This window comes from Kogia breviceps, chromosome 8 (assembly GCF_026419965.1).
Source record: "Kogia breviceps isolate mKogBre1 chromosome 8, mKogBre1 haplotype 1, whole genome shotgun sequence".
NCBI classification, from domain to species: Eukaryota; Metazoa; Chordata; class Mammalia; order Artiodactyla; family Physeteridae; genus Kogia; species Kogia breviceps.
The window spans coordinates 59,217,926-59,243,521 of record NC_081317.1 but is presented as its reverse complement, the minus strand read 5'-3'; the positions used below and the strand labels follow the sequence as shown (position 1 = coordinate 59,243,521).

Genomic DNA, 25,596 nt, shown 5'->3' with positions numbered 1-25,596 from the left:
AGCAGGAAACTACACTTCACAGGTGGAGATTTCAAGTGCAACCCCAAATGACGAATGACTTTCTTTGGTAGTGCCCAAACAAGACACCAGAATAGAATCTATAGAAAATCAAATCTATCATGATCAGCATTCCTACCTGAATGCAGTTAACCTACCAAACATTCAAAGAAGAATCAATACAATCCTTCTCAAACTCTTCTAAAAAAATCAAAAGCATGTCCAAAGTCAAGTTATGAGGTTAGCATTACCTTGGTACCAAAATCAGATAAGGATGTCACAGGAACAGCAATAACAACAGAAATTATAGACCAATATCCCTCATGTACATAGATGCAAAAATCCTCAACAAAATATCAGCAAAGCAAATTCAACAATACATTAAGAGGATAATACACCATGATCAAGTAGGATTTATTCCAGTGATGCAATGATGGTTCAATAATCACAAATGATATACCACGTTAAGGAATGAAGGATAAAAATTATTTGATCACCTCAATAGAGGCGGAAAAAATAATTTGACAAAATTCAACATCCATTCATGATGAAAACTCTCAACAAAGTGGGTACAGAGAAAATGTACCTCAACATAATAAAGACCATATATGCAATCCCACAGCTAACATCACACTCAATGGAAAAGCTGAAATCTTTTCCTCCAAGATCATGAACTAGACAAGGATTCCCACTCTCTCCAGTTTTATTCAAAATAGTATTGGAAGTCCTAGTCAGAGCAATTAGGAAAAGCAGAAGAAGAAGAAAAAAAGAAACAAAAGGCATCCAAACTGGAAAGGAAGAAGCAAAACTGGCACTATTTGTGGATAACATGATATTTTATATAGAAAACCCTAAAACTCCATCAGAAAACTGTTAGAACTAATAAATAAGTTACAGGACATAAAATCAATACTGAAAACTCTGTTGCATTTCTATACATTAATAATGACCTAAAAGACAAAGAAATTAAGAAATAAGAAAACAATCACATTTATAATTACATCAAGAAGCACAAAATATCTAGGAATAAATTTAACTAAGGAGTTGAAAGAACTGTATATTGAAAATTATAAGACATTAATGAAAGAAATTGAAGAAGACACAAATTAATGGCAAGATATTCTGTGCTCATGGATTATGATAATTAATATCGTTAAAATGTCCACACCACCCAAAGCAATATATAGATTCAATGCAATCCCTATCAAAATTCCAATGGCATTTTTCACAAAATAGAAGTTATGTAATTTATACAGAACAAAAAGAGATCCCTAATAGCCAAAGCAGTCTTGAGAAAGAACAAAGCAGAAGGCATCTCTCCCTGATTTCAAACTATATTACAAAGCTATAGTAATTAAAAGAGTGTGGTATTAGCATAACACAGACATACAGATCAATGGAACAGAATAGAGAGCCCAGAAATAAACCCACACATATATGGTTAATTAATTTTTGACAAAGGAGCCAAGAATACACAATGGGAAAAGGACAGTCTCTTCAATAAATGGTGTTGGAAAAATTGGACAGCAGCCAGATGCAAAAAAATGAAACTGGACCACTATCTTATTGTATTCAAAAATTAACTCCAAATGGATTAAAGACTTGAATGTAAAACCTGAAACCATAAACCTTCTAGAAGAAACACAGTAAGCTCCTTGACATAGACCTTGGTAATGATTTTTAAAAATCTGACACCAAAAGCAACAACAACAAAAGAAAAATAAACAAGTGGGACTACATCCAACTAAAAAGCTCTGCATAAAAAAGGAAACTATCAACAGAATGAAAAGGCAACTTACTGAATGGGAGAAAATATTTGTAAATCATATATCAGGTAAGGAGCTAATATCCAAGATACATAAAGAACTCATACAACTCAATAGCAAAAAAATCAAAACAATCTGATTTTAAAAATGGGCAGATCTGAATAGACGTTTTCTAAAGAAGACATACAGATGGCCAATGCAGGTACATAAAAATATGCTCTACATCATTATTCACCAAGGCAATGCAAATTGAAACCACAATGAGCTATCACCTCACACTTGTTAGAATGGCTATTATCAAAAAGACTAGAAATAACAAGAGTTGGAGAGGATACAGAGAAAAGGAAACCCTTGTGCTCTGTTGGTGGGAATGTAAATTGGTGCAGCCACTATGGAAAAGAGAATGGAAGTTACTCAAAAAATTAAAAATAGAACTAGCATATGATCCACAGATTCCATGTCTGAGTATTTATCCAAAGAAAATGAAAACACAAATTCAAAAAGATATATGCACCCCCATGTTCATTACAGCATTATTTACAATAGCCAAGACATGGAAACAACCTAAGTGTCCATTGATGGGTAAATGGATAAAGAAATTGTGGAATAGTGGTTGAGGGTCCGCCTGCCAATGCAGGGGACACGGGTTCGTGCCCCGGTCCGGGAGGATCCCATGTGCCGCAGAGCGGCTGGGCCCATGAGCCATGGCCGCTGAGCCTATGCGTCCAGAGCCTGTGCTCCTCAATGGGAGAGGCCACAACAGTGAGAGGCCCGTGTACCACCAAAAAAAAAAAAAAAAGAAAGAAATTGTGGAATGTATGTGGTACATACACACAATGGAATATTATTCAGCCATAAAAAAGAACAAAATCTTGCCATTTGTGACAACATGGATGGACCTTGAGGGAATTATGCTAAAGTGAAGTAAGTTATAGAAAGGCAAATACTGTATGCTCTCTCTTATATATGGAATACATATTAATATAAATTAAAATAATGTCTTAAATGCAAGATGAGCATATTGCTAAAGTTGATACACCTTATTTAACTTATTCAATTATTTATGTAATTCAATTTTTGTTCCACGTAGGATATAAGGTGGCTTATTTGATATTTACCCAATATATGATCTTAATGGTTCCCAGAGGTTTTGCCCAACTACACACAAAAGCTGCCCCACAAAACAGCACAAGCATCCTACAAATTTTGCAAAAAAGAAAAGTAGGATAAGTCCATGTCATTCTAGGTCAGAAAGATCTGGCTAATGATACTTGGAATGCTTCAGAAGTTTTCATCACAGAATTTGTAAAAAGTGTCCTAGGATTCAATGTTTCTTTGTTATATTTCCAGCCAAGAGAGAGCTCCCCACAAACCTACAGTCTTCCTGAACTCCAAGATGAGGCATCCACTTCTAGCTGACTTAGAGGCAAAATTCAACTTCTAGATTGCCTGGTTTTCCTTGGATATCAACCATTCCACCATTAGGGAACTGACTGAGATTGGGAAGTCTAAAAGTTCATAGTCCAAGGAATGTAGAGACACAAAATAATATAGCAAGTCAAAGTTCATTTCAAAAGATTATAATCCAATCACACACATCTTCTAAAAGCGAAAGTAGAGGTTTTAATCATTGTAAATAAAATTAGGTCTGTGTCTAAGTTCCTAAATTAATGGTTTGCTCTCCTTTGGTCCACAACAGTTGTATGCTATAGTTGAAAGAGGATGCTTGCAGCTCTACTGCTTAGAAGAAATTAATTTACTGTTCAGAAAGAAGTATCTAGATATAAACATATAACTTTTGACCCCAACATAAATAAGAGAAATGTGCATCATACAAAAAATGAAGTAGCCTAGTGCTTCTTGACCAAAATAACAATGTCATGTCCTTGGACAAAGTCAGACTTTTTGGGCACCTTAGCCCAGAAAAGAGTATGGTGCCCATCCACACTATGTAACAAAGAATAAATACAAAAAAATTAAATCATGAAATAGTATAAGGAAATACTGCAAAGACTATTTAAGTGTTTTTAAAATAGTAAAAAAAAAAAAACAAACCTACTTAAGCGCTTTTAAAAATAAGTAGCAAATATTCTTTCTCCCCCAAAATGTTTCGCTTTTGTTCAAATGCATGTGATTAGCTTGCTAACTAAGTACAAATCCCAATCAGGAAACACAAATTAAAAACTAAAGGCCTATCTGTAGACTCCATACCACAGTCTGAAGAGCCTAAGGTGTCACCCTTCAGAAGTTCTTCTGAATCAGATAGTCATGTCTGATGCTGGAAAAAACCCAAGCCAGAGGGATGCCCAGTTTGTGGGAGACCCATGCATCTGTACTTATAGAATGACTGGATGTGATCCCACCTTCATGTCAAGAGTGGTAAACAGATTTCAAAGAGCCTTCACCTCCAAAAGGGCTTGAATTTTTGCCATCTCTTCCCAAGTTGTTATGAAATAAACACAGAAGTAGATGGTGGCAATGTCCAGGGGTTGCACATCTCCCAGTCAAAAACTACCAGTGACAAGAAAGAGCTGGAACTCAAGGCAATCTTTTTCAAAAGTTTACTTTCTCTTTGTTATAACAATACAAACAGCAAAGTGATTCGACTGTTTCACTGCTCATGGTAGTAGATTGAATTTGCCTGTAAATGTATCATGCCTTCTCGATACAGGAAATTTAAACTTCAGAGATTTCACATTTCAGCCAAAGCCAGAAAACAGAGATGAAAAGAGGCTCCAAGAGATAAGTTATGCTCTAATAATACCAAACATGCTAATACTTATGTAAAGAGCTTTTAATAATAAATATAATTTATCCCAATTGACTGCAAAACAAAAAACTTAATAACTTATGATTTTTCACATTCCCAGTTAGATACTATTCAATATTTCTAGAGGTTTGATTTATGTCAAGGTATTACAGAACAAACTCTCACTTCCATCAAACAGAATTCCTTCATAATCTCTAAGGTTAAGTCCATAATATAATGATACACAAAGCATGTTAAAATGATGGAATGCTTCTGAATCATCAAAGAAAATTCTAATTTTATTCCACTTAATTTTGATATTTTATATGTTTTATTATATTCTATCTCTGAAAAACTGGTAACCAATGTACAATTTACATATACATAATATTCAACTAATCATAATATACATTTACCCACAACGTTCCAGTTTTCAGACATAGTTCACAAAAGGTTTGATTTCCAAAGAAAATTTAAAAGCGAAAAAAATAGAGATGCTTTATCTTGACTGTTTCTGCTAGCCATATTATATGTAAACAGATAAATTAATAGGTGCTACACTGAATGTAGTAAAGAAAATTTAACCAAGCTTTTCAACAAATATTGAAAAATCATATTCTGTCATTATATAACTATTCAGAGATTATTCATTCAGCTCAAGTAGAGAACATTTTAAGTGAGTATGATTCTTTCTGTACATGTTCAGAAATGCATTTCAAACAATAACAGCTTTATTAATTTCAAACCAAGCTGTCATTCAAATGCAAAGAGCATATCCTTTGTTTAGTCTGACTTAACAATGCTTATCAACTCTTTTTCTAGTAAAAATCCCCCTCCCTGCCTGTTCTTCGTAAAATGAGTGAAGAAGCTTTTAAAAAATGTTTGGATACAATTCACTTTTGGTTATCATGCTACACAGGGAAAACATTAATAACTAAAAGGAAGAAATTTTAGTAAAGTTGAAGACATTACAAGCCAATAAATTTTCTCAACTTCAGAAAATTTCTGACAAATTTTATTATATTCTAAATAGCTCACTTTCTTGGCCCCATCCACACAAAAAATAAAATAAACAATTTAACTCGAAGTTACATTTAAATTTTTTCATTTTTCAATGTTTTGCTACCAATTTGTAGTCATATTAAATGATTTTGATGAAAGTAAAGAAAAATCAACTTAGTATACATTTTATAACTATACTTAATTACAAATTTTTTATCTTTGAAGGATATACTACTTTTGTCATACAATCTGATTTTGTACAATACAGGATAATATGCAGTTGGAAAAATTTTTTCGAAGATAAAAATAGAGAACAAAATATAGGCAAGACTCAGAAAGAAAAAAATATATTCTGTTTTGACTTTGCAATTTTACTTACATATTTACTTGTTATATCTTTCTAACATCATTTTAAAGCAAGAATGCTCTGACATATTTTCTTGTAGTTTTGAGGGTTCTTCAGCCTCACATTAGCAAAGTATTATGACAGGAAGATCAAGCAATTAAGGACCTAAAGTCTACCTGTGGAAACTTTTATCATTACGTTTTATAAATTTGGGGGTCTATTTTCAGTGAAAAGCCAAATGAGATCATTTTGGAGGTGGAGGTTATATGTGGTGAGTTTGAATTTTTTTACCTGTTTGTTTTGTTTTTGTTAGGTTATTCTAAGAACATTCTTTTACTAAAGTCACAGTTATAATTAAAATTTTTATGAGATTAAATATTAGAAATTCTTCTTTGCACTAGTTTTTATCTCATGAGAAAAGATACTACTCCTAAATCAACGTCAAAATTCTGTATCTTCAGCTTTAGGAAAAACAAAACCATAAAGACAGTATGGTTTCTTATAAAAGCCATTTTCAGATCTGGAACAACTTCTGAAAATAAAGAGAGCATTCGACATACATTACACTAAAGGAAAAGTCTTACTTTCATTATTTCCTGATTCTGGGAATCCCATTAAAAACATTATGGAAGAAAAACTCATTTGCAAAAATCCCGCATGAAGACATAACCACTACCACCACAACCTACTTTTTAAAGTAATAAGATTTGATAAACTATAATAAGAGTATGAAAGATTATACTTTTTCTTGTGCATTTTAAAAGAAAGATTAGAAGGTTTCTTGGTTTTTCAAACAACAGTGACTTTTAGCACCTGAAAGATATACAACTATAAAATACATGCATATTCATTTTCAAAGAAACACCAACAAAAAGTAAAACATTAGTGATTAGGTACATACTGATGACGCCAATGTGGAAGTATGTGCCACTGTGAAGGGCCTAAAAAGAATCACATCTTGTCCTGATCATACCTGCCTACCAGAACAAAATAGGCAGCTGACCAATTACGGGGTGTTTATCTATACAGTGGTACCTTTGTTCTCCAACAATGTCAGATTGCAAACGTCCTGGAACACATATTTACCTGGAGGATTCTTGGCAGGATCATTGTGGCTTGGACTTCCTGATTGTCCAGAATCTGTAAAGAAATCACAGAAAATGTTTTCTTTTTAATTTGTTTTGAAAGAATTTCACAATCCTCAGAAGGACTTAAAAAAAATTTTTTTTTAATGTAGAACAATGAAGTCGAGTGTTTGAATAAAGTATACTTTCCTAAGGCTTTCAGGAGCAGTGTTTTATTTATTAAACTAGAAGAACATCTATATATATATATATATATTTTTTTTTTTTTTTTTTTTCGAGAGGAAAAAAGTAGCAATCTCTAATATTTGTGGGTTAGGGCAAGGCTTTTTTAAAACAAAAGGTCTGGCAACAAGACACTGAAGGTGGTTTGAAGGTTGGGCCGGTCAGTAGCAGTAGGAAATAAAGCAGATACATTCCCTAAAAATGCAATCTGAGTGTAATTAAACATGCTTTTTTAAAAAACCTGAAAATATTTTTATTCGATGAGTAAAACTACATAGAAACTAGAGTCTGTTTTTCCAGGATTTCAATCTCATACACACATATCCACTCCAATAATCCCCCAACCTACTGGATTCAGGCCCAGATTTGACTGCATCCCATGATAGCAATCGATTTGCAAACACCAAGAAAAGCATAAATTACTAGGTAGAAACCAACACTGCTTTGTGGAGAGCAAATTGTTGGATCAATGTAATTTCCATCTGTGATAGACGGACAGACTCGGCAGATAAGGAGGAAGAGATCAATGCAGAACATCTGAATTTCCTATCCCACACTGTTCTTCATCGATGCTACAGAAAGGAACATGGAAGCTACAGTACTGTTAAACATGACTTTCCTAACTAACCTGACACTGTTGTGTTTTGCTCACTCCCCTATCCTCCATGTCCCCTCTGCATTTATCTGTGTCATCTGCGCCATATTATTATACACTTGCTTGCAAGTTGCTTTGTAATCTTCTTTTATTGGTTCTAGTATTTAAGTTTTGTCTCCCCAACTAAACTGTGTGCTCCTAAGCAGAGGCAGAGATTCTGTCTACTTCTTTTGTGTTTTCCTCAGTGTGCTGTTCACGGCTGTGAATGCACTGGGCTTGATGGCTCAGATTCAGCAGCTTTCTTTGCTTGCCTAGAAAAGGCAATTTTGAACTTGATAGTGAATTTCAACAAAATTTCATAGGCGGCCACAGACAAGTCTCTTTCCTGAAACCTGGCCATTATACTCAAGACAGGGATCCAGTCTTATATAAGCAGAAAAATCTTATGCTGTTTTTTTTCAGCAGGGTGATTCTGCTCTTCCACTGAAGTTATTAACATGCTGCAATTGCTGCTTCTACTATTAACTGCAAGGACATTCTGTTGACTTCTTTCTGTATAAAACTTGGTTATTTATTTCTGACCTTTGCCTCATGCCTTCTAACTAGATTTAATACTGAGATCAGAACTGTGCCCCTTCCTCCCATTTCCTTGTCTTTTTTCTTTCCTTTTTTTTTTTTTGCCCTAGAACAGTTTTTATAAAATCTCAGTAAATATATTTAATGATTCCCACATTATCCTCCAATTTATTTCTTATTTCTCCAAATGGAAAAGAGACTGGTCAGGACTACTCCTGCAATCTGAGTTCTGGCTAGAGTCTTCCGCAGATAGTCAAAGAGAGTTAGGTACTCTCCAAAAGGTTTGTCTCATCTCCCATGAATTCTATCAGTTTTTCTGGAATTGAGGCAAGACTCAGTGATTTATAACTTCGGAGATCAATCTTTCTCTTTCTTTATTTCCGTAAAAGATGGCCCCAAATTGGCTACTTTCCAGGCATGGTGTATGACAGTTACATAAAAAAAGAAAAATTATATGATTTTGCTATAGCCTCAGCTGTTTTTGCCTTGAGTTCCTCTGACAAATGTCCCCCAGAATTGACATGACATACCAGCTTAATTTCTCAAGTGACTCTAACATTTTGAGAAGTTCCTATTTATGTAGTGTGTACCCACTGACCAGAGCCTCCCCATATTTTATTTTTCCCTGTAAAGCTACTTCACATTTATGGAGGTCTAGATATTGATCCCGCATGGTGGCAATGACACCTTCACGATGACACAACATGCGGTAAATTAGGATTGTCATCAGAGGACAGGAGCTGTACACTCTAGGTGAGCCTTAGTATTTTTAGTTAAATCAACTTCAAAACAGAACCACAAAATTCTTTCCCAACATCTTGTTGCTGAAATTTGGATCCAGTAAAGAAAAATGTCTCTTCCACTCCCGAGAAAGTATTCAGTTAGAACAATGACACCCCATTACCACAACATCCCATTTGGAAAACACTATTTTTTTTTTCTGCTTCAAATTACCCTTTTCCCCTATTTCCAACAACTGCAGACCAACTTCTTCAATTGAAAAAAAAAATGTAATTTCTGAAAAAACAACCCACAAACATTTGAGGGAAAGCTAAAGTAGACCCTACATTTGAGGCACACACTTGCTTTTAATAATAATAATTCCACTTTCTAAAATAATCTGGCATTTACTGGCACACATGACAGATTTTCCCTCATAGTCCAAAGTCTGTGCCTTCTCATGCAGTAAAACAGCATATACTGGATCCCCAAAACACAGAAGAGGCCCCATCAAGGAATGAGCAAAAGAACACTTACTTTTCCAACTGTAAATTCTAACACTCTAATCTACTTTTAACTCTTATGTCACCTTATATCAGTCACTTAATTCCAACTGCTGGAAAAGGAAGTAACCAGGGAGTCACATTTGGCAGAGAAACCAAAACTGAACTGTTACTGTGGTGAACTTCAGAGAAAGAATTACTTAGACCACATCTAAAACCCTTCCAATTCACCACCTAGGTCAAATTACTCTATACCCAAAGGTTTTCTTTAACTGCTTCCATCATTTGCTCAAGTCGTGTGTGTGTGTGTGTGTGTGTGTGTGTGTGTGTGTGTGTGTGTACACTTCATATGTTACAGCGAATCCCGGCTGTGTCCCTGACGAGTAATGTGATCTTATACAAAATTACTTAACTCTTAGAGCCTTGGAGTCTTGATCTTTAACTGAAATACTACCTACCTTACAGAATCATTGCAAAGATTTTACTATATAAAACATCAAGTACTGGTCAGACACATCTTACACAATCAATAAATGAAAGCTATTATTAAACAGAAAGGACACATTCAAAAAATGACTAATATTTTTAACGGACTAACTCTCAGGAAGAAAGGGAGAAAAGGGATATGACTAAATTTGTCCATCCCAGTGTAAACGTCTAAAATTGTCCGTGGTGAACCAACTGAAGATGGGCAAGTGTGTGTCCTCTTGAATTCCTCTGTAAGTGCTTTAGACCCACCCTCCCCAAAAGGGAGGAAGGCACTGCTGCCATTTCGAGGCTCTCAGGGAGCTGTCATGCTCAAAAGGCAGGAGATACCAGCCATTGGACGAAAATTATCTTTGAGCTGCTCAGCACACTCAGTCTTGAGGCTAGAAAGATTTTGATGCAGTGGAGAAAAGCAGAGGGGAAGGGGTCTTGAAGGCAGCAGACCTAAAGCAGTCCTCCGTCATTCCCTCCACATTTTATTTCCTCTTCCCTGATCTCAATCTATAACTTGTACATTTCTTTGTCTGTCTCTTTCTGACCTGACTGGACAGAAAGTAGGATTGAAATACATATTTCCCATCCTTTGTGTTTTAAAAGTGTGAATTAAACATATTATATTTTTTCTAGGAAAAAGAACTGTTAATGAAACCATTTCTAAATTAATGCTTTTTAAACTCAATCAATTCCTCCCTCTCCCAGGTTAAAGATTCTCTAGGAATAAGTAAGGGTTCTCATCCTTACATGATCCTTATGAACTTTCCTTCAATCCTTCCATCCACTCCTTTTTAAAAAGTAGCCAGTCTTTCATGGCTCTTCTAATATCTAAACTTTACCTAAGGAGTAACCAAGTTTCTCTAATGACACAATTTTATGGAAGATCCTGGGATACTTAAGTGATCTAAATGGCTTGTACAAAGTTACATGGCAACGATTAACACATGTTCTCTACATGGGCCACCCATTCAGACACACTGCCTCTTGAGTGGTTATGATGCAATCTTAAAATCATTCAAAGCCAAATAACTTTTCACTCAATTAAAGATTTCTGGGAACTTTATCTTCCCCTAATCTCTCTCCTCCTTCCCACCATTTACCAATATATTCAAAACCTTCTTCAGAAATTTTTAAAAACCTGTAGCTATTCTTTTTAACTGAAGTTGGAAATAATTATTATTATCATTGAAGTCTATACACTAATTGATGCTTTAGAAAGAGGCCAGCTCTAAACAACTTAGTTTGGATTTTCACTGCTAAACCGAGGAAATTCTAATGTTCTACTGATAATCTGATGGAAGTCCAATAAAATGTTTGTTAAACATATAAGATAATAAATACTGACCTGTTAAATGTTTGTATTAAGTACTAACATTCTTGGGGGGAGGGATGTGGAGGGGGATGAACTCAAGTAACTGATGTGGTTGGATCATCACAACTATGAAAGGTTTTTTGAAGGTCATTCATGTAAGTATCAATTAAATGAGAATCAATAAGATTTATGAAGCATGTTCTGTATTACAGTTACTATGTTTGAAACATATTAGGTTCTCCACAAATGTGTATTAAATTTCCATTTAATTCACAATAATGAGCTTTAACATATTGTTTTAAAAAGAATATACCTACTATGCTATCTAGAAGCTCAGAGCTTGCTCAGACAGAAATGTACAAATTAAAAAATATACACAGTGATAGGTGCTCTAAATGAGTACATAGCAAGAGGAAATAATTAGTTCTTCCTATGATGGATGGGCAAGGGCATGTCATAAAAGATATCAGAGGGAGGTGATCTTAGGAACAGGGTCTTGAAAAATAAACAGATCCCACATCTTGCTAGTACATATTCCTCTTTACTAACAAGGCGATTTCTTCAAAACCTAAAACTGATTAAGCTTCTTCCCTGCTAAAACTCTTACATGAGGCCCAATACATAGAGAAAAAAACTCCAAAATTTTAGGATGTCATTCAAGGCACTTTGATCTGGCCTCTACCAACACCTGGGTCATACATTAGCCTTCCAGTTCCATGTGTGTCACCTCCATTTGATGCCCCTGAGTCTTTGCATGCGGTGTCCGTCTTTTTTCTCCCTAAAGTCCTCCATGTTGAGGTCATCCCTTTTAGATTCTGAACTAAATGAGGGCAGGGATACTGCCCTACTTAGCATTATGGCCCTAATCTTTGGTATAGCGCCTGACACACCTGTTTAAGTCAAATGAATAGAAAACAATTGGTCTATAAACTACGGAAGCGCACAAAGAAGAAAGACTAGAAAAAAAGGAAGAAAGACTAGGCATGCTGCCTCTGTGCAGAAACATCTAAAAATAAATGATACAAATGAACTTATTTATAAAACAGAAATAGACTCACAGACATAGAAAACAAACTATGGTTACCAAAGGGGAAAGGTGGGGGAGAGAGAAATTAGGAGTTTGGGATTAACAGATACACACTACTATGTTTAAAATAGATAACCAATGAGGACCTAGTGTATAGCACAGGGAACTATATTCAAAATCTCGTAATAACCTGTAATGTAAAGGAATCTGAAAAAGAATATATATGTATATATATGTATAACTGAATCATTCTGCTGTATACCTAAAACATTGTAAATCAACTATACCTCAATTTTAGATAAATAAATAAATAAATCTTTAAGAAATTATCCAGTGGGAAAGAAAATCAAGTAGACAAACTTTTGTGACAAGGAAAGGGTATAGAGACACACAATTCCCAGGGTGGGTCTCCCAGCCTAATGTAAGGCTCAGTTCTGCTTCCCTTAATTTCTGAAGGAATATTTGGAAATGGGAGGGGGTAGATAAGAGGCACTATTTTGAGTCAGAAATTAAGGTTTGGCTCTCTCCTACAAAGGGAGGAGATGCTTGTTCGGGAAGGTCCAGGGAGCAGGCCACTAGTTTGCAAGCAAGAGGCCAAGAAGCTTTTGATGACCCTTATATATAAGCTGTCTTTCTACCCAAAAATGACACATTCCAGGAATTCATTTTCTTCTCTGATACCATGACTTGAGAGGCATGATTTTTATTTATAAAAAAAAAAACTTTGAGAGGCATCATTTTTATTTATAATCATTCTGGTGCAAAGAAGGGATTGTACAAGGTAACCTGTCAGATTCCTTCTGGCTCTAAAATTCTATGACTCTATAACAATATAGCTTTTATATCAAGGGATATCAGAAGAGTAAATGAAACCCACACTGTAACCTGTTAACCTACAGATAGCCTCTTGCTAGAACTAAAATTAGTCATCATGTGATAAAGGGCCCCTTTGTCATATTCCTTGGCTTTAAGCAGGTAAAGAAATAGCCCATTGTCAACTAAAGATACCATGAGAGTTTTCTAAAGGCTTAGAATAGTCCCCTTCTTTCTCTGCAAAACAGTATTAACTACTGACATACTAAAATAGTATATTTTTACAAACACTTTATAGTATATTTTTACAAACCCATGCACTTAATAACAGGGAAACACAAAGTTAAGACAAAAACATCCTCCTTTTTCAAGGAGAGAGGAGAAAACTATTCTTCTCAGACAAAGCTCCCTCTCCTTCTGTGCAAAATGTCCTGCCTCCTTCTTGGCAGTTTACTTTCTACAAGGACTGATTTCCCTGGGAGTTATAGTGAGTTAGGTTTATGTAATCACAATTCTGATTACATAATTTGCCATATTTTTTCTCCAGCACAGTTAAAAATCTATACAGCTTCAGTTTTAATGGAGGACTGTTTCATCAGTTGGGATGCCACAAAACTAAAGTTTTACAATACTTTCTTCTTCCGCTCTTAAATGGTTGAAAATAACACAAAGAAAGAACCTGGGAAAACGAAGCACATTCTTATCTCTCATAAGCATGTAAATGTGCGGGAAAATGCTCATTCTCTCCTTCTCTGCTTCGGTCTATCTGTCCCTTCTCAATAGGAGATTACAGTATATGGCATCCACTTCTCTGCAAAACTTGGGTAACTAGCTATCCATGGGAAGCGTTAACTCTGTCACTTGGTTAATGAAGTCCTTGACATATTTTTGCTGAGTCTGTATCCATTCCCCTAAACCCGGTTCTGAGCAGGAAGAGACATTAAACCTCTCTGAATACTTCTGACGGAACCAAAATAATATTTGGAAGACATGGTTTCTTACATATTTTCAATCATGCTTTTTAATCCATATTATTTTCCATCTGAAGACCCATACCTTCAGATCTCCCTTTTTATTGGTTAACATGGATTTTAAAATATATCTTCTATACAGCAAAACTCAGAGATTTAAAAGAGGTTTCTTGGGCTTCCCTGGTGGCGCAGTGGTTGAGAGTCCGCCTGCCAACGCAAGGGACACGGGTTCGTGCCCAGGTCCGGGAAGATCCCACATGCCGCGGAGTGGCTGGGCCCGTAAGCCATGGCCACTGAGCCTGTGCGTCCGGACCCTGTGCTCCGCAATGGGAGAGGCCACAACTGTGAGACGCCCGCGTACCACCAAAAAAAAAAAAAAGAGGTTGCTATATTGAGGCTCCTTACAGATGAAGTAACTTATTTAACCAAAGAAAAATACAGAACAAGAGAGTAGACAGGTACTATACCCTCTATTTCTTATCCCTATACATTCTACTAGTTCTATTATTAAACTTTCTTTTAAAGAGCCACCTTTTTCTGCTTAACAGGAGCATTAGGTTCAAAGCATCATATCTCAAGGATTAAAATAAGGATTTGTTTGGGCTCAAGACCAAAATTTGTTCACAAGGAATTAGCCAAAACCATAGGGCACTGAAATTTCAGGGAAAAAAAGAAAATCACACACCCATTTGAGAGCATATCTGTTCATGCCAGGGGACTATTCACCAACGCAGATGGGAAGACCCCTGCACAAAAAGTGTGAAACCTTCCAATATGTCTGACCAGAGGTTTGTATTGCTTCATTAACTAGCACCAAACCCCTGCAAATGAAAGCAGGGATAATCGTATCTGACCTTTCTGGCCTCAGCTTAAGTTCAATGACTCTCTACTGATCCAGGGATTGAGTAAACCAAAGGTCACAACCAGGATTGTCTAAACTTCTTGTTTTTGAAGCCGTTAGCCTATATAATGTAAAGATACCATACTGGTCATTGTCAAGATTGCAAACTTTCTACAGTGTGTTTTCAATTAAGTAAATAAAATGTGGTAATTAAATCAAGATTGTGTAATATGTTTTTGATTTGTAATCTCATTTAAATTAATTAACTGACTCAATCCCTGTTTAGTTTTTAAACTGGCCTAGTTAAGGAAAGAGTCCCTGGAAGCAAATCTAGTTTTCTATCTTTAAAAACAAGGCAAAGCAATCTGGCATACTTTAAAAATGAAAAAAAATTTAGATGCACCAGCAAAATATAAATACAGAGGCAAGGGTGTTAGCGTAGAAGAAGGAGGAGTTTTGTGGCATGATTTTGACTAAAAAATAGATCTAGCACTAGAGAGAAATAAACGAAAACATTATTTATTCAAAACATTTCTTTTCCAATTTTATGAAGATTGCATGTTTGTTGGAAGCAAAACATTTCCAGCTGTATTTTAAGTTTCTGAGGAGAGTTGTAAGATTTCTAATCTTTCCTAAATGCTGCCCATATCTTATAATATGAGATGAACACGCCACTGCGTACTTTAAAAAACAATTTGCCAATGCACTCTGCCACATGAAACCAATGAAGTCCTTTCCAAAACCCCACCAAATCCAGGAGGAAAAGATGAGATGAAGGTTCTGTCTTTCCCATCTGGGAGACATTGTGGATTTCAGCCATACTATGTAATATAATTTTTTTTCCCCTTGGGAACCATGAAACCTGCATTTTATAGCAAGGTATGTAGTGCAAAGAGAATGCTGGTGAACTATGAATCTGAAAATGAAAACCAGAACGTCATCAGACTCAAGAGCATAATTGTGGAGGCAAATTGAAAAATCAATGCAAAATTTCAACATAAACCAAATGCAACATTTGTGATCCTACTGGTCTGAAATTTTCTCTTAAAAGCAAAGCAGGGGAAAATAAATGCTCTTTTACCACCGAAGTCCTGAACAGGCACTGGTTACACTGCCTGGCACAGTAACTTACTTATCTGCTTTATTTTGTCCCGGGGTCTTCAGGCATTATTCTAAGTCCTATACCTAGCACATTCTGGGTGTACGTGGCCCTTCTGTGCTACGTCGGTTTTTGTATTTCCCCAAAACTTAATACAATATTGTTTATCTAGATTAAAAGCAGACATAAGACTTTCTGATATTTTGTTGGCAATCTTTCTTCTCAGGGAGCTGGACGTGTTTTCTCACAACTGTCTAGAGAGTCAGAACTCCTGGGTTCCATTCACTAACTGCCAACACTTGTGCTCTGACCCTTAAGCAAACCACTTCATGACTGAATCAGTTTGTATCTTGCCCAATCACTTAAAACCGAACAAGAAAAGGTAGGCGTTTTTAGCCTTAGTCATTTCCAACAGGAATAAGAGGAAAAACTATACAACAGTGAAAATATGCACAAATATTTGTGCGGAAAGGCTAAGATTTGTTTTAATATACTTTAAGGTTTAATTTCCCACGCTCACACCCACCCACCCCCACCAAAAAGAAAACCCCTCCTAGTTAGTCCTCCTCCGTTTTCACTGTATACTTCCCCTTGAAAACACTAACAACGCAGGTAATTAAAGTTCTGCATTAGTGTACAGGTCTCCTGCTGGAGTGTAAAATTCACGGGTCAAGATACATGTTAGCCTTATTCACTGCCTGGAGTTTATATCTGCTGAATAAAGGACCACTCTTTACAGTGAACAAGACCTTGATGGCTGATATCACTTAAAATACTTTTCATCCTTCTGAAATTATAATTAAATTGGCAGTAATGCCAATCATAATTTTTACTTGTTTGGTTATTACCCACATATAGTCTATTTTTAAGTGTCTGTGAACTCTCTACAAATATAAATTTAGCAACTGATTCAGTCAATGACCAAAAAGTCATATCCTTATTTTTTCCTGTGCTCATTTATTCATTGGCATGTGTTCTTAAAAAGAAAGGTTTTACCTCAAGAGATTTCTCCACTATTTAAGGTAAAAAGATACTTCGCCAAATCATTAAAATGTTTAAATCATTATATGAGCTTAGAGAAAAGAAATCGGTCGGTTTTTTACATACCCTACTAGTTGTATGTCATTAATAAGTCTCCCTTGCTTTATTATTAAATCATGGCTCTTAAGTGTATGATGATGTATTCATATAAAAATAAATGTATGTATTTAATCAAAGGTGTATAATACATAGCAGAGTAATAGAGTAAGATAGAGATAATATATTTCTACCATGGTAAAGTAGATTTGTACGTCAGACGTTCATTACTGCTTTTGTTTATAAAATAATTTTATCATAATATTGGAGGGAAAAAAATCAGAGAAGTCACTTGATGAAACAGGAAGCTTGCTGATGTGGCAGATAATGGTATTAAATGTCCTAACAGTTCCTTGATAAGTGGTTCAAAGAACTTCTGTCCCCATGGTTTTAGGACAAAAGCTAATTTACCAGGAATAAAACTACTTGAATAATACATCATGTGAAATTTTTTTTTAAGGATAAAATGAGGAAACAAATGAGGAGATAGTAACTTCCTCCTGCAAATGAAAACTGTGCATGAGAGGAAAGTAACTCAATTTTACTGGTAAAATAAAAACAAAAAAATGGCTAACGAACATGACTTTTCCTTCTTTTTTTCAAGAGAAGGGTCAGGATTATTCTAATAAGTGGAATGATATGTTTGAAAGAACTCTGAAAAGTTTATAACTCAACAGAAATATGAAGATTTGTTATAATTTTATGGGGCAGTATTTTTTCAAATGATCATTTTAAGAGGAAAGTTAAAAATACAGGTAACTTTAAACAAGAATAATAAAAAGCCTATTATAGCAGCCTACTATGGAATCCACTGTCCATTACTATGGTTATTTGGAAAATGAGAAAAAATGATGAGAGGCATGCCTGTTTGCTTAATCCACTTTAAAGAAGGGAATTGAGAGTATAAGAGCACGGAGCTGTGAACCTTGTGCTCGAACTTCCTTCCATTTTGTCATTTTACTCCGTTTATCTTTAATGGAGATTCAAATGGACCCCTTATGATTCAAAAATCTCTAAGCTATACCTAAAGAGTATGGAAAAGAACAAGTTTCTGCATTATGCCCCATCCATATGTCTTAACCCTGAATGGTATCAAACCTATGTAATTTTATACATCAAGTGCCTTCCAGATGTGACAAAATTTTAACTCAGACCAACATCAAGTTCTTCACTGTAGACTCATCTCCCATGCTCACAAAGATTATTTCCACTGCACATAACATTACACACGGCTAATGTTCAATTTTCCAAATTGATTATTATGCTGCCATTTCAAAAATGACATTGCCTTCCAGTCAAACAACAAACTACAAGCTATGCTGCATACCCAACCTCCCCCGCCAAATCACAAAAGAACCAAGAAACTGCATCATTATTCCCAAGTTGTAGACAATGCTTGATTACAAGGGCAGTTGAACTTTTCCCGATCCATTCCTGATACCTCCAAAAGATGGAGAAGGAGAGGGTGATTATAATTTTTTGTCAGAGCTACCAATTGCCATCAGAAAAATTGAGTCTGTCACCTGTTGTTTTGGGTTTTAAAGACTGGCTCTAATTAGAGAAGATCGAATACTTCCTGACATTTACAGTATGTTAACAATTGAAAATTAACCAACAAGATCACTCATGGAGAATTTTCAAAAGCATCTAATAATACTCTGTTGAAAAAACATAACTAAATTTTCCGGTAGGATAAAAAAAAATTTAGTAACTCAATGCCAGTAAGAAAAACTAGTATGATAAGGCTTTGGATAATATCCCGCAAACTTAATCCCTCCCACAAAATTAATGCTTTGAACCTTACCTCAATTCCATCCCCCCACCCCACCTCCAAAATCAGAATTGTCATGTAGTGATAATTTGTTCTCCAAGACATCCCTCACTCTGTTCCTGCAGACTACATTTCCCAGCTCGTTAACAACTGGCTTCAAATCAGAGCCATCCAACGGGAGGCTCTGGTGGGAGTTTTGGAACTTGGAGAGTGGGAAGATAGGAGAAAGGGAGGTGTTTCTTCTCTTCTCTCTACTTTAACAGGTATCTCCAAGCAATGGCTGTCTCCTTTGTGTTCTAGCTTCCACAGGGTGGGCCCCTCTCCCTGTGGTCTCCAAGGGCTCTGGCAACACCACATCCTCCCCTTATCCCTCCAGCCTTAGTTGCTGGAGGGATAGTAGTGGGTTCCTACAGATGCTAATGTCTGGGTTGCCTCCCTGCCCGTTTGGGTTTTTACCTGTTCTAACATCATTGTAACTGGTCTCCCCTAGGTAATTCTTTCTCGTGGACTCTGGTAGGAGCTCTATTTTTCCAGATCCTGATGGATACATGTACTTTTTGACATATTCATCACTCTAAAACAGATGTCAGGTAATAGAGTCAGCGGTAGTGGACTAAATATAATCCATGTAGAATATTAATAAATTTCAAGTCATTGTTATGATTTTCATTAAAAAAGGTGACAAAGCACTGTCACCACTCAGTACGCAGCACAAAATGCTATACCCCAATGTGTTTTATAATGCACGATATTGGCAAAGATAATCAACGTTAAAAAAGATTAATTTAATTAATCAGATTTTCAATGCCAAGTTCTAAATCCATCTCTTCCAGCAGATCCTCTGCTATTCATACCCACCCATCCAGGTTTACTATTTCTTCTTTTTACCTACTCAGACTTAGTCTTTCCATCCAACTTTTAACAATTAACATGATACCTGGGTTCCTCCTTGTGTATGTGATTTTCCTACAAATATGACTGTCTGCTCCTTGACTGGTTCAATTTATGAGCCTGATTATTTTTATAGAATGTTGTACGTTTATTTCTATCTCATAAACAACTTTGAGTTGCTTATCAATTATCTGAATATCTGACAATATCATGTGGAGATATTTAAAAAGTTGTCTTAAGTATAGACCAACATATATCAACATAAGAATAATATATATTTGAAAAGAGACTTACTCGAGCATGGACTTGAGGATATGGGGAGGGGGAAGGGTGGGCTGAGACCAAGTGAGAGAGTGGCAGGGACATATACACACTATCAAATGTGAATTAGATAGCTAGTGGGAAGCTGCTGCATAGCACAGGGAGATCACCTCTGTGCTTTGTGACCACCTGGAGGGGTGGGATAGGGAGGGTGGGAGAGAGGGTGATGCAAGAGGGAAGAGATATGGGAACATATGTATATGTATAACTGATTCAGTTTGTTGTAAAGGAAAAACTAATACACTATTGTAAAACAATTATACTCCAATAAAGATGTTTAAAAAAAAAATAAAATAAAATAAAAAAAAATTAAAAAAAAAAAAGAAAAGAGAAATAATTTCAGCATTACTCTTTTTTCTCTCTAGGAAATAGTTCACTCACTTGACGTCTAGCATTTTCAGATTGGAAAATTCATAAAATAAGAATAGACAGAAGTATTTTCTTCAATCAGAACTGCATAATCTATGGTGCTTTACTAGAACACTCCACAAATAGGAGATAACAAAAATGTTTATGTTTATATGTATAGGGAAGTATATGAACTCACAATACTAAAACTTTACAATACAAATGCAAGCAGTACGGATATGCTTGATATTTTTACAGTGTGTTAGATAACACCCCAGGGACATTGCAGAAAACGTAAAGCATCAATTCACATGGTGCCACCTTTTTCTGATGAAACTTTAACAGGATGGCACCAGTGCTTGGTGGGTATACTCAGTTGCCAGCACTGCACTATAATACCACGTCCCTGTGTTTCCTCTCAATCATTTTGAACTTTCCCACCTCCCCACCCCGAAAGTTTTATTTTCATGTTTCTTAAACATTCGTGCCCTGGTTTGTGATAGTTACCACGAAACATCATATGGAGTGGGTAGCAACTGAAAATCACTGTTTATTACATTTTTTTTTTAACCTGAGCCTGAAATCTATTTAGTCAATTTTTGTCACTTAAGGCAAAATCTGTAAATTTAATTCAATAAATATTTATTGAAAAAAGAAAATGAGTTATAATCTAAATAGGCATAAAGTGAGCATAAGGTAAGATAAACAATAATTTCTAGTTTTTGCATTTTCCCATCCCTCCATTTTATTTCCAATGAGAACATTATAGTGCAATGAATAAGCTAAGAAACTACCTTCATAACATGACAGTAGACATATTGCACAGACATTGAAAACTTCAGGAATAATGCTGAGCCCACGAGATCGAGACAGTCCTTGAATTTCTCTGGCAACGTGGACAAGGGGCAGGAAGCCTAATGCCAGATAGAAAGTGAATCTAAATGTTAACCAGGGTTTTTTTTACTACACACACAGTATTCTATACTTAAACTTTTGCTATAAGTTGCCATCCAAAAAAAAGACAATAAGAAATAAGAAATTATCCCTAGTTCTTCCAATGTACTCTACATGTGGATTCTGTGATTTAAGAGCCATCATATAGGAATATATAACTCAGAGACAAGATAAAACAAGTGAAATTGAATTGCTTACATTATACCAAGCAGATAACTGAAATTATGACAGATGAAACTGGCCCAGAAATAGGTATAAAGACTCACCCTCCTACAAATGGGCTAATAGAGCAAAGAAGAAGTAATCTCCATCTTCAAACAATGTATTTGAAGATCTGGTTGGAAGCCAATAAACAGAAAATCTCCATCCACTTACAAATGTCACAGCAGATATAATGGAACAAAATAACACTGAAACACTGAAACAGTTTATAAGGAAATGATTTTTTAACACTGGAGGCGGGCTGCCTCACCTCAACCCAGTGCATGCGCGTGGTCTCTCTCTTTCTCATGGCAAGAGTCAATCTTTTAGTGTAACATTCCCTAAGTTTCTTTATAATGTGCTATGCTTGACCTGGAAAGAAATTTTCGGTCTTGGCATGTTGGCTGAGAATGCCAACGCAGGTACCAGGGAGTGTTAATTGTGGTGTCTCTCTGTCCAAGACTTGAACTGAAACCATTAATTTACTTCATAGGACCATTCAACTCCCGGAAGAGGAGAAGGACTTTTGGTACCACTGACCTAAGCAGAACTGAAACCAACTAACAAAGACAGCAAGGTTGGAATGTTACAGCTTCTGTCATGAAGCTGTGAAGCTCTGTCACCTGCCTGAGGGGAGCACAGCCCTTCTCCCTCCCGTGACACTGGTTAAGAAATGAAAGAAAGAGCAACAGCTACTTAAAAGGAAATGATGCTTGCCATTTTACATCTTGTTGACAAAATATTCAATTTTCTAGCAGACTCTCTATCTAAGGAACACTTTGATGAAGTAAAGATGGGGTAAAAGTCTAGCTAATTTTGCAAGGACATAAAGCAGAAATAATCTCTAAGAAAATTGTCATTTCTGGGTTTTGCTTGAAAATATAAACTACAAATAAGACTTTCATTGGGCTGCTGCATCATTCTCATTTATTTAGGTTTGTTTACTCAATGGCAATATTAGTGATGGCAATGAAATCAGGGTTCCAGACCCAACTTGAATATGAAAGTTAGGTTACCCCCAATCTGGACCCCAAGCCAAAGCTTCCTCCTCACATTAGGCTCTCATTCACAGTGACCCTTGTCTTTTCAAAGTGACCACACTGCTCAACTCTCTCTTCACTGAGCAGGAATCTTTCGTGGTATTATGCATGTGTATGTCACACCACGAAAACCGAAATACAACAGACAACACAAAAGAGGAAAAAGGAGCCCAGGAATCCGGTAAGGACATTTGGAAGAAAAAAGAGGGGGTGCTTAAGAAAATGGTTTTCAAACTTTCCTTTGAAAGGATAAACCAACAATAATAAAATAATTACTGAAAGTTTTCTATTAGTATCATCCAGCAATTACCAAAACTGGAATAAATTAACTGATATAATCCAATCAACTGGTAGAGAACGGTACTTATCTCCTCAGTCCATTCGCCATGCTAAAAATGATCCTAAAAGATGGATTTCTTTTTCTACGTTATTTTACAAGCAAGCTCACACTGGCTGAACTTTATTTTCTGTTCCCCTGTTTACCGGGATTTGTTTTCAGCTTAACATTCATTAAGCAATAAGACACAACAAGAGGTGCAGTGATGATGAGACAGTCTCAAGGCCATTACTCTTCCCATGAGATGGACAGGAAGGATCTATGATAAGTGGAAGACAGCTCCATTTATGTGGGTTAGAAGGAAGAAATAGGAACTTACTCTAGAACTTTCTTTGAAAAGCAAAGAGAGAGCTTTAAATCCTTATGTATTTCTATTGTGCCTAACTTCTCATTTTTCCCAATAGAAGGCAAGGTCTGATAATTTGGGGCATTTCTGATTTTTCAGCTCCTGGTTGGGAAAAGGGATTCCTGTTCAAGGGAGAGAACGCTACCACTCCCGACTCCCCTCCCCCATGCCAGCACACAGGACAGTTTTAGAGCCAACAGCCTTACACCAAAATACGCCACCTTTAACCACCAAGCAAACAATAGTAATTAAGAACATTGCATGAATTGCGTCTCTTCCCCAGAGGATGTGTCCTCCAAGGCTCTCTGAAACCAGACTAGGAGATTAGTAGCAATTTTACTCTCAATTCTCCTATTCCCACTAAAAAATAGGGCCTCAGTTCCTCACACCTACCCTCAGAATTATAGAGTCTATAAGTAAAAACCTAAAAAAAAATCAGAATACTTAGATCAGTTCTTCGTTAGGTAGTTTATTTAACCATAGAAACTTTGATCATCAGCTTCTTGACTGGTTCAAAGTTTGCTGTCAATCTCATGGAACGTCTGCAGTTTAAGAACTGTAAAGAGCTATAAGATGCTTAAATGTATTTTTAAATTCAGAATTATAAATGTAAGTTTTCATTGGTCTTTCACTGATGATCAAGATGACTGATAGTTTGGGCCCCATCAATCAAGAATTTGCAAAACCCATGTCACATGAGTTGGAACAACTAGCTACTGACAGTAAGGTTCTTTCTCACCTTCCATTTGTACTAAGTGATAAAGATAGCAGCCGTGCCTTACAATTTTCAAAGCACTTTCACCGACACGATTTTGCAGTCTGAAAAGAGGTTGGCTTTATTCTCATCCTTTCCAATGGCCAGGAAAGAATGTATGTAGCTTGATAACTTGCAGAGTAAAAGGAAACCTGGATTCTTCTTCGCAGTTCCCCTACTGACTTTCTTGGCGACCTCTGGGATGTCACTTACCCTCTCTCTGCCTCAACTGTCTAACTCAAATGAGCTATAATAAAACTTTTTTATTCCAGTCCACTGGGTATTGGAACAATGAATCTGATAGGACATCTCGAACACACTTTGATCTCTATAGGGAACGCTGCCATAGAAATAAAGACATTGTTGTGATTATTCTAATTGAGTTATTTGCAAATGGAGCTTCTTGATGGAGCCCAGCCCTCAGATATAGAAAAGTAAATTCTGCTAGTCCTCTAGGGTGCAATTGCCTCATGGCAATTATACCCATAACCACATTTCCTTATTACTGTTATAAAAGACTATGGTTCAAGGGGAAGCAAAGGGGGAGCTTAAGGAAAAATATGCTGTTTCTTTTCAATGGAAGATGCTTAAGTTGCAAATGTGGAGCCCAAGGCTATATGTAAACTTGGACAGAACATGTGTTCCACATTAGTGGAGCATTTGTTAGTCATGTCAGAAAGGCAGAGGTGTCCCTGAGTCTGCAGCTTTTCAGCAAATTTTGGAGATAGTTTAGGGGAAAAAAAGGCAAAATTACAAAGGTAACCTGGGCATAACTCTAGGAATGCTATAAAACAAAGAACTAAAAAAGGTTCAAGGCTATACCATCCTTACCAACAGAGGTAGCATATCACGAGATACAAGAAAATTAAACTGAGCTTAGGACAGAAATGCTATGGACAATTTTACATGAAAAGCCATAAGAGAAAATTGGGGCTATGTTGTACTTTCCTTGAATCTACAGGCAGAACATACAGTGTTTCCCCTATTAAATGACAACAGCCATGAGAATTAGTAGGTGGCTCAGTTCTCCATATTCCTCCAATGGAATCTTTTCAAAATAAAGAAAAAAACTGCCTTGCATTTTGAAATATTAGCGACATGAAACTTTCTTCTGATGAGAGGTATCTCTAGGCCCATCACACTACAGAACTCCAAGGAACATCACAGTGTGGACTGCAGATGGGAAGACAGCTAGAGTTGTTCTGTATACAACCTGTGGTAGACCTACGTGTCACGGGTAAAAACTGTTTTAAAAATCTTAAAATTTAGGGTTCGAATAAGGGGCATTTATTTAATGTTTCTTATTAGTATTTTTTTTAATTTCAATCTTCTGAAAAGCATTTGTTGTTGGTGGTTTGCATACAATCTAAAGATTCAAATTAAGATCTAGGTCTCCCAATAGATTGGGAGTGACATATATACACTAATATGTATAAAATGTGTAACTAATAA

The 25,596-nt window shown here is 36.0% G+C and overlaps 1 protein-coding gene across 13 annotated transcripts in view; it reads right to left on the bottom strand.

Moving 5' to 3' along the window:
• The window catches only part of NFIB (nuclear factor I B), a 232,978-nt gene that overhangs the window by 89,604 nt on the left and 117,778 nt on the right, over positions 1 to 25,596 (bottom strand). For all 13 annotated transcript variants that reach the window (XM_059071087.2, XM_059071085.2, XM_059071084.2 and 10 more), the window contains exon 3: positions 6,947 to 7,000. In XM_059071087.2, coding sequence (XP_058927070.1) covers positions 6,947 to 7,000 — 54 coding nt within the window. The remainder of the gene's footprint in view (positions 1 to 6,946; positions 7,001 to 25,596) is intronic.